Raw genomic sequence first — 15,418 nt, 5'->3', positions numbered from 1 at the left:
CCCAGTACCCATCCTGTTCCCCCACGGTGCTGGTCGCCGTGTCCCCCCGCGTCCCCCCCTGCCGCGGTCCCTGGGTCCCTCTCTGTCCCCGCGTTCTCCCGAATTTCCGTATCCCCCGGTGTCGGTCCCTGTGTCCAGCCGGGGCCGCTCCTTGTGTACCCCCCCGCCCCGGTCCTCATGTCCCCCTCGGTTACCGTGTCCCCCCGCTGTCAGTCTCTGTGTCACCCCGATCCCTGTACCCCCCCTGGAGCCAGTCCCTGTGTTTCCCCGGTCCACGTGCCCCTTGTTCCCTGTGTCTCCCCGTGTCCCCCCCGGTGTCCCAGGATCAGGGCAGGACACGGTGCTGGTGCAGCGGCTTTAATAGCGGGTCCTGCCCGCGGCGGGCCCTGCGCCTCCTCCACCTCTCCCTCCTTCTCCTCGTCCTCCTGTCGGGGGTCCCGGCTGCTCCTGGGGGTGCCGGGTCCAGCCTAGTCCTGCGGGAGACCGGGGGGTGAGGGGCACGGCGGGGCCGGGGGCGACCCACCCGAGGGTCGTGTGTCCCCTCCGCACTCACCCACTCGTCCTCGTCCACACCCTCGAAGGAGTCCTGGGGCAGCGGGTCATCCCTGTTGCCCAGCCGGGCCACCATGGCACTGAGGAGCTGTGGGGAGAGGCCGGGCAGAGCCGTGGGGCTCGGGGCATCACCCCCGGCCCTGCCGCACGGTGCTCATCCCAGAACCCACCTCCTCCTTCTTCTGCTCATCAGTCTTCTCCTCCAGGTACACGGACGCGGGGACGAACTTCCGAGCCGGAGCCTCTTTTGGGGCCTCACTCACTGTGGGAGCGGTGTCACCATGGCGCGGGAGGGCTTTACCCCATTGACTAAACCCCCCCCAGCCATCCCTGGGGCCGAGGCTCCTCGCCCAGCTCCTGCACCCACCTGGCACCATGTCTGCGGGGCGCAGGCTGGCACGGCGCTGCTGCCCGTCCTGCCCATCCAGCCAGGCACCTGCACCCAGGGCCGGCTCCCACCACACGCGGGTCGGCGGGTAGAGATCGTCCTGGAAATACTCCTTCTGCGGGGACAAGGGGCACTCAGGGGGCTGCTCTGCCTCCTGTTCCCCTCCCAAAACGCAGCCAGGCCCCCACCACAACCTACCTTGACACGTGGCACGTGGAAAGCCACGGGCTCCAGGGTGCTCTGCCCCAGGCGCAGTGCCCGGGCGAACTCCACCTCCCGCACCTCGCACGCCGTTTTGGGCAGGAAGACGAAGCCCTGGTGGGGTGGGGGTGTGAGTGGGGTCTAGCAGTGCAGGTAGGGGTTCAGGGACAGGCAGCACAACCCCCCCTTCACCTTGTGGGGTTCATTGGAGGTGAAGCTGTTGCACTCGAGGAAATAGGGGGGCTCAGGGGTCACTTCGTAGAGGAAGACTCTTGTGTCACCCTGGGCATGGAACGAGATGGAGGCTGTCAGGGGACATGGAAGGGGACACTCCACACCGTGGGGTGCTGTAGGCAGGCAGCCCCACAGTTTATTGGAAGGCAAGCCCTCACCTTGCCGGTGAGGAAGATGACGCTGGTATCCTCATCGTAAAAGGGCAGGAGGGTGGAAGGGGCCACGTCCAGACCAAGGACAGACAAGGGTCCTTCAGGCAGGGCCTGTGCCCGGTACAGGAGGATTCTCCTCTCGCTGCGGCTGAGGGGAGGTGACAGTGAGAGCAAGCACAGTGTCCTCAGGGACCCCTGCCCCGGTATGTGTCCCCCTCTTTACCTGTCAAAGCCAGACACCAGGAGGTAGTCACCACCACAAACCCAAACCAGGCGCGCTCCACGTCCCCCCTCAGGACCTGGGCCCTCCTGCATGGGGTGAAGGTCACCCTGCCTGCTCTGAGAGAGCTGGGGGTGCACTCATGTGCCCACAGGGGGGGTTTCCTGCCCACACCTCCAGTTCTCCAGCCCACTCTGAGTGCTGGGATTGTACCTGTTGAGGCCAAGAGCTGCACCGTGGCTCGTAGAGCCGTATCCGTCCGTCTTTGCTCACCGTTGCCAGCTTCTTCCCGTCTGGGCTCCAAGCCATGCTGAAAATCTGGAGACAGATATTGTGCAAATGTCCCAAAGTTGTCTCTCAGGTGTCCCTACATTCGTCATCCCATACCTGATCCGTGTGTCCCCGCAGGCACAAGACTTCCTGCCCGGCGCTCAGGTCCCAGATCCGCACGGTCATGTCGTAGGAGGAGGAAACCAGGAGATCGGATGCCACGGGGTGGAAGCGGATGGAGTAAATCTTTTCCGTGTGACCTGGTGAAGTTCAGTGGTGTGTGGTTGTCCCCAGCTCCGGGTGCCACTGGGCTGTTTGTCCCCAGTGTGGGGTGCTCAACAGTCCCCTCACCTTGGAGAACAGCTTCAGGCTCCTGCAGGGTCTCCCGCAGCCCTCCCTCGGGGATCCGCCACAGCCGGATCCTGGCGTCCTCGCCCGCTGCGCCCCCGAAGGGATGGGCAGTGGTTAATGGGGTGATCTGGCATGCCTGGAGCTGGGAGACTCTGGGCAGGCCCCGGCAGGGCCGGCACACACGTACCGACAGCGAGGCGCCGCGGGTCAAAGGGGTCCCAGGTGAGGTCGGCCACGGCTGAGCCATTCTGGATGGTGGGCATGGCCACGTCGGGGAGACGGCCGGGCTTGGAGAGCTGTGGGAGAGAGCCAGGGGTCACCAGCACGGCCCACGTGGCACCGTGCCGGTCCCCACAGCTCTCCAGGGTACCTCGAGCACGGCGATCTGGCCGCCGGCGGAGAGCAGGGGCAGGGCGATGCGCTGCTGGTTGGCGCAGAAGCCGTCGCACTCGCCCGGCGTGGTGAGGCTGAGCCCCCGCAGGTTGGTCAGGTGGTGGTCCCGGTGCAGCACCCGGCCCTGCGCGTGCCGGAAGCGGGAGCTGGGCCCTGGAGTGGGTGAGGGGTGGGTGAGAGCCCTGAATCCCCCCAGTGGGGTCCCCGAGCTGGCCCCGCTGCCTGCTCACCCAAAATGCTCTGCAGGGACTTCTGGCTGGGGCTGCTGGCGAAGCCGCTGGAGGGGCCGGTGCTGGCTGAGAGCGAGGTGGCCGCGCTGCTTGGTGAGGCCAGTGAGGATGGTGAGGAGTAGCCACTGGCTTCCTACGGGAGAGAGAGCCAGTGGGCAGGGGATGCTGGCACCCGAGCCTTGTCTTGTGGGATGAGGGCAGCAGGGACCCTGCCCCTTTAGCATTCAATGCACTTTTCCAGTGCCCCATGCTCACACTCTGGTCGGTGTCGGTGTGGCCAGTGTTGGCACTGGTGTGGCCAGTGGTGGCTTCAGTGTGGCCAGTGTTGGTGGGGCTAGTGGCAGCAATGATGGGGGATGTGAAGGTCTCCGTGGGTCTCCGTGCAGGGTGCAGGCTCACCCTTCCCACCTGCATCAAGCACAACGGTGGGCATGGGGCAGTGGCAATGCCAGCAGCAAGGACACCTCCCCTGGATGACACTGACCTGCTGGCTGTCCCCTGCCCACCAGCCTTGGGCGTCGGTGGCTGGCAGTGTCCCCGTGCAGTCAGGGAACAGATCCTCATGGAACTCCTGGACAGACTGTGGGAGAGGTGATGGGGCGAGATGGGTATTCCCAAAATCCCACAGCCTCTGTCCTACAGCAGCTGGGTCACCCCTGGACACCCCCAGATACTTCCAGCACCCTGACCCCACTACACAGCACCATTTCACTGCTTGAAATGCTCAGCACCCATTGCACAACAGCACCCAGCAGGTGGCACCCAGCTGTCAGCATCCACTCTCCAGCACCCCAATCCTGCACACAGCGCCTGGCTTCCCAAATCCAGCACCCAGACTCTGCAACGCACCATCAACATCCAGGTCTGACCTCCATTCCTCTCCCCAGGCTGGGGACTGGGGTCTCACTGCAGCCAGGTCCTTTTTGTCACACAGTGCTGGTGAGGTGTCACCCAAGAGATGACAGCAGGCACTGTGAGACAGTGCTGACCACAGGGCCCCCTTACCTTGCGTGGCACCAGGTAGCTGATGGGGATGAGGGCAGTGTCAGTGAGCTGCAGGACACGGAGCACCTCGCAGGCCATGACATCCAGGGCCAGGCGTGGCACGGCTGCCAGGCCCCGTGTGCTGCCCTCCGTCCGGCACTGGGTCACTGCAGGACAGGCAGGGTGGCTGTGGGGTACCACCAGGCAGTGGTGAGCCCCCTGGGGGAAGATATGGGTGGGATGGGACCTGCTTACCCTGGGTGAGTGCTGGCTGCGTGGGGGCCACCTCGAAGCAGTACAGGAGGTTTTCTCCCTGGAAGAGAGGTGGTGTGGTCAGGGAACGAGCAGGGCTGTAGGAAGCATCCCACTGCACCCACATGCACCCTCCTGTACTCCACCGGTGCACCAAGCTGCACCTCACTATACCCCCTGCATCCTCCTGTCCCCGCAGTGCCTCCTTCCACACCCCAACCATGGGACCTCACCTTCCCTGCCAGCACCAGCAGCCCCGTGTCGGCGTCGTACAGCGGGATGGTCACCCTGAAAGGGAAGGGGGTTGCTGAGCCAGAGACCCCCATGGGCACAGCACCCCCACGGGTGTGGGGCTGGATCCTGTTCCCCCACTAGTGCACACCCCAAACCCCATCCTGGGGGAGTGTGGGGCAGGACAAGGCGGTGCTGCGATGGGAGGGCAGCACCGTGCTGGGGGAGCTGGGCTGGTCCCCAAGTGACAACCCTCACTGTCCCAGCCTGGCCTGATAGGTTGGCAGCAGGATGTCACTGCCACCTGCTTCCAGCCCCGGCTGCACTTCTCTGAAGCCGTGCCCAGCCCTGGGGCATCCCGCTGCCTGCCCTGCTCCCTGTGCCCGGCCATGGCACCCGGCCTCGCTTGGGGAAGCCTCTGGCACCCGCAGGGTTGCCCCGAGGCCGGCTGGGCCGGCTTGGCCAGTTCGGGGCTGGCGCGTGGCACACCCCGGCTCACCCCCAGCCTCCCCCGGCACCTGTGGAGCCACCCAGCCCCGGGAGTGCCCTGCAGCCCGGCTGTGCCAGCTGGAGCGTGTCCCTGCTCCCTGTCCTGCACCCTGTCCCAGACCGCAGGCAGGGCTCTCCGTGGCTTGGGGGGACCATGGCTGGGGGTGCTTGTGACGGAGGCTGCGGTGGCCAGGACTTGCTCCATGGGCAGAGGGGACCGTGACTGGGAGGACACTCGGTGGCAGGAGGGAATTCCACATGGAATACTCAGTGGCCTGAGGGGACAGTGGTGACAGGAGCACAGAGCTACTACCTCTATGCTTTCCCTCGGCAGGGGTGGAGGAGAGAGCACCGCAGGCAGAGACCAAAGGGACAATCTGTTACTTTTGTTTGACATTTCTGTGGCTGTGCCAAGGGGAGGGAGCTGCTCCACGCCGTCCTGTGCCACGAAGGATAAGTATGGCATGGTCCTGCCCCAGGACTGTTGGCACAACCTAGGCAAACACTGCCAGGATGCCCGTGGCAGGCACTGGGGTCCCCTGCCCTGCTGCCACCACAGTCACCAGCACTGCCACCACCACAGTGGTGCAGGTCTGGGACAAGGGCACCCTGAGTGCCTGGTTGTCCCAGCCCAACCCATGCCATCCTCACCATGAACAGGAAGCATTGCTCTGCTGTCACAGGGACATGGGACAGCCCTTCAAGGGCCACCCACCTTCCCCTAGCACATGGTGGCAGGAGCTCTGTGGACACCAGGGGCATGGAGGGACCAGGATCCCAGGGCACTGGGGCTCATCAGTGCCAGAATCCTTGGTTACCCTGGACACGCTGGATATGTGGGTCCCTGGGGGTGCCAAGGACACCCAACCCAGCCTTTGTTGTTACCAGGGTTGCCAGGGGTCCCATGGGTGCTGGGGATATGAAGGAGATACCTATATCTGGATCTACCCCTATACCTGTGTATAGGTACATGGGGTGCTGGGGTCCCAGGGACCCCGGTCCCAGGGATGCTGAAGGTCTGGAAGGGAAGGTCTGGGAGCTTCCAAAGGTCCTGTGGGTCCTGGGGTTCCTTGTGACTCTGGAGGTCCAGAACTCCTGGAGGTCTCATGGAGTTCCTGGGGATCCTGGGTAGCCCTGGGGTCCCATGGAGTACCCAAGGGTTCCCAGAGGTCCCTGTGACTCTGGAAACTCCTGAAATCTCAAAATCCCTGTGACTATGGGAGGTCCTGGGGTCACAGCATCTGGAGGTCCCTCTGGAGCCTTCTGGGATCCGAGGTCCCAGAGGTCCTGGAGGTGCTGGGGGCCGCTGTGACTCAGAGGTCCTGAGTGCCCCAATGGTCCCTGCGACTCTGAGGTCCCAGATGTCCTGGGTATCCCAGGGGTCCCTGTGAGTCAGAGATCCTCGCTATCCCGAGCGTCCCTGTGACTCCAGGGTCCCAGAGGTCCTGGGGGTCCAGGGGATCCCTGTGACTCAGAGGTCCTTAATGTCCCGGGGCTACTTGTGGCTCCAGGGTCCTGATGGCCCCTGTGACTCCAGGGTCCCAGAGGTGCTGGGTGTCCCCGCGGTGCCCATGGTTCGGGGGGTCCCAGGGGTGCTGGGTGTCCCCGCGGTGCCCGTGGTTCCAGGGTCCCAGAGGTGCTGGGTGTCCCCGCGGTGCCCGTGGTTCGGGGGGTCCCAGAGGTGGTGGATGTCCCGGGGGTGCCCGTGGTTCGGGGGGTCCCAGGGGTGCTGGGTGTCCCCGCGGTGCCCGTGGTTCGGGGGGTCCCAGGGGTGCTGGGTGTCCCCGCGGTGCCCGTGGTTCGGGGGGTCCCAGGGGTGCTGGGTGTCCCCGCGGTGCCCGTGGTTCGGGGGGTCCCAGGGGTGCTGGGTGTCCCCGCGGTGCCCGTGGTTCGGGGGGTCCCAGGGGTGCTGGGTGTCCCCGCGGTGCCCGTGGTTCGGGGGGCCCCGGGGGTCCAGGCGGACCCGCCCCCGTCGGGCCCCAGGTGAGCGGGGGCGGAGCCTCCATGGCGGCCGTGCCCCGCCCCTCCCCGTCCTTGCTCTCAGCCAATGGGAGCCCGGCAGGAGGGAAAGCCCCGCCCCCGAGGTTTAAATGCCGCCCCCCGCGCCCGGCGCCGCCAGAGAGGGGAGCGCTGTGCCGGCTGCCGCTTCGCTGCCGCCATGGACTGACCGCCCGCCCCGCACGGCCCCGCACCGCCCGCCACGGTGAGTCCCGCGGCCGCCGCACCGCCCGACCCTCCGCACGGCCACCGGGGCTCGTGGGGCGGCACCCACGGGCGGGAGGGGGCTCTGCCGGGCATCCGCAGGCTCAGGGGGCGGTGGGGCCCGGGGGGCCCTGGTGGGCCTGGCCCGGGCCGTGGGACACCCGGTATGGCCTGGGCATTCAGGGTGACTGGGTGTCAGCGGGACCTCGGTGTGCCCTGCTCCCTGCGAGACCTCAGCTGAGCCAGGCGGCACCCAGCTGGCCCCTGCCTCGGCTCATGGCCGGCCTCGGTTGGGCTGGGACAAGGGTTCACAGAGGGCTCTCGCTTCCCTGTCCCTGCCTGTTTTGCCATGGGATGCGCTGGGGTCTGGCCCAGGGATCACGGCCTGGTTCTGTGTCCATCACGGGTAAGGGGATGTATTTGGGGCTGACACGGAGCATGGCTCCATCTGGCATGGCCCGGTGGCAGTGAAAGTGCTCTGCCAGCAAGAAGGGCTTCAGACCCACACAGGACCAGCATGATCTTGGGCCCATCCCATGCTCACTCTGTCCTGGAAGATATGGCAGCTGGGCTCTCCTGCTGGGGTCAGGCAGAGGTGGGAGCTGCTGGCAGAAGTGTCCACCACCACCACCCTCCTTCTCAGTGAGGGCTTGGCTGGGGTGGGGTCTGGCTGCCCTCGTTTGCTTGTCTTCAGGGATCGGAGTCTTGGGTCACTGACCCGCTGTAGGGCCAGGCGGGTCCCCAGGTGGCTCTGAGAAGGGTTGGCACAGAGGCACGGGTGCCAGCGGGGCCACCGGGCAGCAGGGATACCCCGCCGCTTCTTCTGCCACCAGCTCCCTGCGCGCTTCATTGTCACCTGGCTTGTGTTCGGAAGAAGTGCCGGTGCCTGTCACCCTCCTCGGGTGTGACTTTGGGCCACCACGGGGTAAATGCCCTTTTCCACGCCTGGCTCCCTCCCAGGCTGGCAACTACCATAGGAGCCAACTCATCCCAGCAGAGATGCTCTCATTCCGAGACTACTCTTCCCAGTCATGTCCCCCCGTACACCTCTTGCCACCGTGCCTCACGCCGACAGGTCTCATCTTGCTGGGACTGGGGCGGCCGGACTGCCCTGACCCAGCTGCCCACACGGCGCTGGGCAGTGCCGCCATCAGGGATGACACTAATTACTGTTTTCCCCCGCACCACGCCGAGGCCGGCCAGCCTCGCAGGGTGGCCCTGATGCAAGCGCTGCCTGCCCGGCTGGCTCTGCCGGCACGAGGAAGCGCTCGGGGACAGCCGCGGCCGCCCCATCACTCCAGAGGAATCTGCCCGTGCCGCCCGGGCCACGCGTGGCACCATCGCCGGCCTCCTCCCACCCTCCGCCGGCGTTCCGGCTCCTCCCGAGGCGGTTTGGCTGCCGGCAAAGCCGCTCTGCTGGTTTTTCTCCTTGCCGGCACCTGAGATGGGGAGCGCGGCCGGGTCAAAGGGGCAGGAGCGGGATGGAGGGGCTGGCGAGTGCTCCGGGGAATGCAATAACCAGGCCTGCATTCCTGCGGGGCTGCTGCGGAAACTTTAATTAAATAGGGAGGGGAGCGGGAGGAGGTGGGAGCTGCGGCGGCGCAGGGTGGGTTGAAGGGGAGGAGGATTAAGGGTTTAATCCTGCACATCCCCCCGGGTGGCTCGCGGGAGGGGGCACGTGCTGACATCGGCTTGTTTTGGGGGGTGTTAGGCAGGGGAGCAGCATCTGCATCCCGCCTGGCAGGGGCACTGTGTCACCCTGTCACCGCACACTGCAGGGCCCCCGTCCTTCCTGCTCTGGTGCCACCGGCCGAGGTGGCAGCCCACTGGCCAGCAACAACGCTGGCTTTGTTTGTGTGAGCTTGCCGGTGCAGGAAGGAACATCCCGGCTGTGCCTGCTTCCCTGAGGTTCCCCAAGCAGAGGGGAAAGGCGGGGACTCTCCAGCTCCTCCAGCCTGTCCGGCACAGGTGTCACCCTGCAGCGCGGGGACGGCATCGGCCTCGTCCTTAAAAACGGGAAGTGGATGCAAAGCGGGGCATCCCCTGGCGAGTCCCAGCCCTGGGCGGGCAGCGGGGTGGCCCAGCCCGGGGGGCTGCAGGCAGGGAAGGGGGGTGACACGGCACTCCCACCCCATCAGGCTGGCAGGGAAAGGCTGGGCCGGGACTGGGGGAATCTGAGCCCAGATCCTCCCCGCAGCCGGAAAATATGAATAATTCGGCAAATATCTGCGGTGCAGGCGCGGGGGAGCCCAGCCAAGGCAGCAGCAGGCTGCTGGCAGGGCGGCCGCAACACCTCCAGCAGAAACGGGGCCCCCTCTCCGCCCTTGGGGAACCCTGCCAGGACCTGGGGGAGGCTGTTTCCCTACCCCCGTTTTTGGGGGTGTCCTGGGTTGGGTTAACTCCTCTCTGCCTTGAAGCGGCATCGTGCCGGGGAGGCGGGGCGCGGCCGGGATGCTGGCGTGTGCCGGCGGAGCGGGCGATGCCGAGGGGCGGTGGCGGAGGCTGCGGGGCCGTGCCAGCCTGCCCGGCGCTCGTGGCCAGGCGCGGATCCGCGGCCGTGGCCGGGCTGGCCGAACCTGCCCGGAGCGGGGAGCCTGGCAGGCGGGGAGGAAATGCCAGCGTAATTAAAGGGACGAGAGAGACTTGGAGTCAGCAGCTGGTTGCAGCACGGGACACGTCAGCGAAACCCGACCCTGGCATTGCAAAACCAGCCCCGGCCTCGCCAGCATCCCTCAGTCCTGGCCCCGCTCCGGCGCTGCCCACCCGGGCGGGCTGGCACGGCTGTGGCACTGCCAGCACCCTGCACCCAGGGCTCTCCCACCACCCAGCTCACTCTGGATGCTGGAGCCACCTCGAGGGGTGCCGAGTCTGCCCCCCCCGACCCAAACAGCACTTCCACAGGGTCTCTGTGTTGTGTCTCTATCTCTGCTGGCAGTCTGATTGTGATGTGGGGTGCAGGGACTGAGCTGGGGGTGCTGGGATGCAGTCATGGTGACCCCTGGGTGACAGTGACCTCTTGGATGTGGCACAGCTCCTCCCCGGTTTCGGGGGCTGACAGCACAGGTCACATCAGGGCAGGGCCGGTCAGGCCAAGTGACTCAGGCAGTTGTGGTGACCCTGCCCAGCCGTGGGCTCACCCCACCCTTGGGGGGGGCCACTTGGGAGGAGGCAAGGACAGAGCTGGCTGCGGTGTTAACCCTGTCCAACACCCCAGCAAGGGGACAAGAGGACACAGCACGGGTCCAGACCCTCCTGGTGCAGGATGTGGTGTCCCTGTGGTGTCCCTGCACTGCTGACGGGGCTGGGGCAGGTGGCACGTGCTGCTGTGTGACCTGCAGCCCCCCACACACGGCGGGGGCCCCTTGTGAGCCACAGGGGGGGCGTTTGCCTGGATCTCCGACAGCTCTGAGCAGGGAGGAGGGGGCAACAGATGGGGTTGGGGAAGGGTTTGCCTCTTCCTTGCCCGGGGATCCCCCTCTGCCACCTCCCCCTGACCCTGGGATGGAGTGGCAGGAGACTGTGAGTCTCTGGCCCAGCCTAGTGTCATTAAAGGGACTGAAAGATGTGGCTGAGAGAGGAGCCCTTTGGAACACAGACAGCGGCTGTGACATTGGCCAGGGCATCTGTGGGGAGCTGGGGTTGAGCTGGTTACAGCCTTGTTCACCCCAGAGCCTCCTCCCTCCATCCCTGCTGACCCAGTCCTCAAGGGATGGGGACACAGCCCTGGTGCTGTGCTGAGTCCCTGGAGTGCAACAGTGAGGGGAACAGCAAGGTGACCTGTGGGGACAGGGGCTAGCTGGGAGTGAGTGTGAACCCTTGGACTCTGTGGGGACACAAATGGCTCCTCCAGCCCCACACTCTGTGGCCAGGCCACCTCTGGGTGTCCCTGTGCCCAAGAGGGACTGCTGCTGCTGGTGATCCAGGCAGGACCAGCCCCTGAGGTGCAGCTGCTGCGACGGCAGCACAAGCAAAGGGTTAAGCTGAGCTCTATGCAGGGGAGGCCAGCCAGGCTCCCACCCCTTCCCGGTGCTCTGATTCTCCGCATCCCCTGTGTTTGATTTGCACCCTGCTGAGCAGCTGGGGAGGTTGGGGCCCTTGTGAGTACTGGGAAAGGTCTTGGTGCCCCACCGAAAACAGCCCCGATACCAGTGGGATGTGTCTCACGGTAGAGCCTGGGGTGTGCCAAGGTACCACAGCCCCAAATCCTGGGAGTCTGGGGAGGGGGAAGCATGGAGCTGGGGTGGGCAGCTCCTGTGCTGCTTCACTCTCACCAGCCCTGGAGGCAGAGCGCGGTTCAGAGGTGCCCCATAGCCCTGCCAGCCCTGGGTACCCCCCAGCAGGGCCCATCCCCTAACCCTGGCTGCGCTTGTCTCTCCACAGAGCTGACACCATGGACCAGCTGATCCTTTGCACACTGCTGCTCTTGGCCCATGTGGAGCTGGCCAGGGCATGTCCCGCAGGCTGCCAGTGCCATGACCCCAAGACCATCCTGTGTGCGGCCAGGCGGGGCCAGACGGTGCCCCGAGGGCTGCCCCCCAGCACCCTCTCCCTCTACGTCTTTGAGAACGGCATCACTACGCTCAGTGAGGACAGCTTTGCAGGGCTGCCTGCCCTCCAGCTCCTGGACCTCTCACAAAACAAAATCACCAGCATTGAGAGAAACATCTTCCAACCCCTGACGGAGCTCGTCAACTTGGACCTGTCCTTCAACCAGCTGCAGGAGATCACCAATGAGACCTTCCATGGGCTGCGGCTGCTGGAACGGCTCTACCTGCAGAGGAACAGGATCCAGCACATCCACGCTGCTGCCTTTGACACGTTGGAGAATCTGCTGGAGCTAAAGCTGCAGAACAACCAGCTCAGGGCTGTACCCCCCCTTGACCTGCCCAACCTCCTGCTGCTGGACATCAGCTGGAACAAGATCCCCACCATTGCACCAGGGGCTTTCCATGCCATCAGCATTGAGTCCCTGAAGATCGCAGGGCTGGGCCTGACGAGCTTAAACGAGGAGCTCTTCCAGGTCCAGAACAACCTCCACGAGTTGGACCTCTCTGACAACCTGCTGGAGCGTGTCCCGGCGGTGCTGCGGAGGCTGGGCAGCCTCACCAGGCTCAGCCTGGCCGGCAACGCCCGCATCTCCCAGCTGCCGGCTGAGGACTTCCAGAGCCTCCACAACCTCCAGGAGCTGGACATCAGCAACCTCAACATCAACACCATCCCTCGGGATTTCTCTGGCTTCTTCCCCAGGCTGCGGGCCATGACGGCTGCCGGCAACCCCTTCAATTGTATCTGCCAGATGAGCTGGCTGGTGCAGTGGGTGAATGCCAGCGGTGTGGTCCTGCGGCGCCCTGAGGAGACGCGCTGCCACTTCCCCCCAAAAAATTCCGGCAAGCTCCTCCACCACCTGCAATACACTGACTTCGGCTGCCCCACAACCACCCCCACACCCACCACGCCTCGCACCACCACGCTGCCACCGCCTGCGCCGCTGCCCAGCACCCACCGCCCGCCACCAGCCCCCAGCACCGCTGCACCCACCCTGAGGCCCAGAGACCCCCAGGGCAGCTCCACGCTGGTGCCCTTCAGCGGCGCCCCAGCACCCACCAGCCCCCCAGCGCCCATCTGTCCCCCCCGCACGTGTCTGAATGGTGGCACCTGCCAGCTGGGTGCCCAGAACCTCCTGGAGTGCCTGTGCCCCGCGGGCTTTGCTGGCGTGTACTGCGAGGTGGAGGCGAGGGGAACGACGCCAGCCCCAGGCACACCAGCCCTGCCACCTGCACAGAGGGTCAGCATCGCCCAGGTGGGCAGCACCTCCCTCAAAGTGGACCTGCAGAACTACGTCCAGTCCAAGGCGCAGCTGAAGGGCATCCGCCTGAGCTACCGGAACCTGTCGGGGCCAGACAAGCGGCCGGTGATGCTGCGCTTGCCGGCCTCGCTCTCCGAGTACACGGTGCGGGCGCTGAAACCCAACTGCACCTACCGCGTGTGCATCGGGGCGCTGGGGGAGCTCCCCAAGGAGGAGCACTGCGCCGAGGCACAGACCCTGCCCCTCAGCCTGCAGCAGCACTCCCCTGTCAGCCAGAGCCAGGACCCCAACCTCGCCCTGATCCTCGTCCCTGCGCTGGCTGCCATGCTGCTGCTGCTGCTGCTGGTCACCGCCGCCATGTACTACTGCCGGCACCGCCGGGCCAAGGCACACGCCGGCGCTGGGGTAGACACCGGCCCGCTGGAGCTGGAAGGGGTGAAAGCCTGCCTGGAAAACGGGGATTTGAGCAGCCACGGCTGCAAAGTGCCAGAGGCGGCGATGCTTTCTGGCGGCTCTGAGTGCGAGGTGCCGCTCATGCAGTCGCACTACCCCAGCAACAACAACACCCCGGGGCTCAAACCCTCCTACTTCTGAACCCACAGGGCTTCCAGAGCCTTGGACACAGGAGGGCTGAGCTCCAGTGGCAGCACCTGGCCATGTCCCTCTGGGATACGGATTGCCAAGGAGCTGACTGAATTGAGGCAGAAACCCCCCATACCTACAACGTGCAATTTCCAAGAGGCTGCCACACTTCGGGAGGAGACACGAATTTTACTGCCCTGTGCCTTGATTTCTGTGACTCTAACTAGAATGTGGGTAGCAGAAGAGAAGGGGGGGTTAATTTGGGGGTTGGGGGGCTTTTTTTAGCTCCTGCTAAAGAGAAAGCTGCTGTGATTCGGCTGAGGGGCGCCCACGTGCTGGTAACAAGGGTCCTTCAGCGGAGCACGGCCCATGACTCGACTCCCTGGAAGCTGATGTGAGCAATACGGCCTGGCCGAGGTGCTGGGACCCTCGGGACCCCCCCCCGGGCCAAAGGAAGTGCCAAGCAGGCAAACCGGGAATTGAAGCTTTAAGAACTCAGAATATTTATACACCGTTATTTCCCATTTCTTCTGGGAAAACTTTTTTTTTTAGTACAGGTTTGTGTACATCTCTTTTGTAAGGCAGACCAGAAGGGTGTCTTTTTGTAAAAAAAAAAAAAAAAAACCCAAAATAATTAAAATAACAACAACGAAAAGTTCTGTGCAGCCCTGAGCACCTCGGCAGGCGCTGCCCGTCCCAGGCAGGGGTGTGGGCAGCGCGGCGTGTCCCCTGCAGAGGAGCGGGAAGGTCAGCCGTGTCCTCCCGTTATTGTTGGCGAGCACCGGGATGAGTCAGGGCGAGGGAGGGGGGACTTTTCCCGACTCTGGGCGTTTTTACCCCCAGGGCGCTGCCCCCCACCTCGGGCGCTGAGGATGTGTTCCCAAAACAGAGGCCACGGGGTTCAAACCAGCCCCTGCCCTGCGCATCATCCAGCCTTACTTCATCCTCCCCGCCTGCCAGATGGCTCCGGGGCCAGCTGCGGGACAAACAGCCCAGCCCAACCTCCTGACGTCACCCGCGGCGGCACCGGGACCCCCAAATCGCCCGTGACAAGTGTCAGCCTGCGTGGCCCCCCGGGCCGGGGGCCGCAGCCAGAACCCCCCGCTGCCCGGCCCCAGGAACAGCCGGTTTTGTGCGCTGGCCCTGGCGGGGTGGGCTGGGAGCCGACGCTCTGCAGGTTCCCGCTGCCAAGTGCTTTCTGCTCCAACCCTCTGGTTTTAATCGTTTTCCAATCCTTTATCTTTCGGGCTGGAATTTTCCAGGTTGGGGCCCTGCCCGCCGAGGTATGTTTGATTTGGAGAGAATGAGCACAGCGCGGGGCTGAAGCCGAGGGTCACCGCCGTGCCGCTCCGGGCCGGCCGCTCCGCCGCAGGACACGGCCTGACCCCCCGGCCCCTCGGTGCCGCTCGCCCGGGGCAGGGAGCGCCTCTGGATGCAATTAGGGGCGCGGGGCGTCGGCGGGGCCGTCTGGCGCAGCCCCCCGGCTCCCAGGTGGGCTTCCGGCAGGGCTGGCTCCCATTAGGGCCGGCGCAGCGGCAGGAGGGGCCCCTCGCCGGCGCGGGCGGCTCGCTGCGATGGCCACGCTCGCCCGCTCAAAGGGCCCATTGTGGTCCTCTCCCCACAGATTTTTCAAATTAACATCCCGAATTCCTCCCAAAATTGCTGCTGTGTAAATATTTTCGCTGCGAGCTTTGTATATTTTCCAGCCTCGCGAGGAGGAGAGAAGAAAAGTCCCTGGCGGAGCCGCGGCCTCGCGCCGGGTGCCCCCGGCCGGCCGCCGCCCCCGAGCCCGGGCCAGACCCTGGCGTGTCCCCTTGTCGGCACCGGCGTCAGGAGCCCTCCAGCCCCTCCTGGCCCCTCACTTCCCCCCTCCTTTGCCTC

The 15,418-nt window shown here is 65.3% G+C and overlaps 2 protein-coding genes across 3 annotated transcripts in view; one reads left to right on the top strand and one right to left on the bottom strand.

Moving 5' to 3' along the window:
* Positions 1-341: 341 nt before the first annotated feature.
* CORO7 (coronin 7) overlaps positions 342-15,418 on the bottom strand; it is a 35,072-nt gene continuing 19,995 nt past the window's right edge. For both annotated transcript variants that reach the window (XM_005523148.3, XM_088063882.1), the window contains 19 exons: positions 4,461-4,515; positions 4,231-4,288; positions 3,997-4,142; positions 3,476-3,571; positions 3,247-3,399; positions 2,992-3,124; positions 2,739-2,914; positions 2,556-2,664; positions 2,369-2,455; positions 2,135-2,277; positions 1,961-2,065; positions 1,751-1,836; positions 1,534-1,675; positions 1,334-1,423; positions 1,139-1,255; positions 920-1,055; positions 723-814; positions 554-640; positions 342-473 (listed from right to left, as the gene is read on the bottom strand). In XM_005523148.3, the coding sequence (XP_005523205.2) occupies positions 468-473; positions 554-640; positions 723-814; positions 920-1,055; positions 1,139-1,255; positions 1,334-1,423; positions 1,534-1,675; positions 1,751-1,836; positions 1,961-2,065; positions 2,135-2,277; positions 2,369-2,455; positions 2,556-2,664; positions 2,739-2,914; positions 2,992-3,124; positions 3,247-3,399; positions 3,476-3,571; positions 3,997-4,142; positions 4,231-4,288; positions 4,461-4,515 (2,017 nt within the window). In that variant the 3' untranslated portion in view covers positions 342-467. The remainder of the gene's footprint in view (positions 474-553; positions 641-722; positions 815-919; positions 1,056-1,138; positions 1,256-1,333; positions 1,424-1,533; positions 1,676-1,750; positions 1,837-1,960; positions 2,066-2,134; positions 2,278-2,368; positions 2,456-2,555; positions 2,665-2,738; positions 2,915-2,991; positions 3,125-3,246; positions 3,400-3,475; positions 3,572-3,996; positions 4,143-4,230; positions 4,289-4,460; positions 4,516-15,418) is intronic.
* Positions 7,075-14,192, top strand: VASN (vasorin). Its single transcript, XM_005523123.3, has 2 exons — positions 7,075-7,150; positions 11,530-14,192. Exon 2 carries the CDS (start codon positions 11,540-11,542, stop codon positions 13,547-13,549), a length of 2,010 nt encoding a protein of 669 aa, XP_005523180.1. The 5' UTR covers positions 7,075-7,150; positions 11,530-11,539; the 3' UTR covers positions 13,550-14,192.

The sequence above is a fragment of the Pseudopodoces humilis genome, chromosome 18 (assembly GCF_049639895.1).
Source record: "Pseudopodoces humilis isolate 2021_Gansu_Grassland_sample_001 chromosome 18, ASM4963989v1, whole genome shotgun sequence".
Classification (NCBI taxonomy): domain Eukaryota; kingdom Metazoa; phylum Chordata; class Aves; order Passeriformes; family Paridae; genus Pseudopodoces; species Pseudopodoces humilis.
The sequence above is the reverse complement of the archived record's forward strand: the minus strand, read 5'-3'. Positions and strand labels throughout refer to the sequence as shown.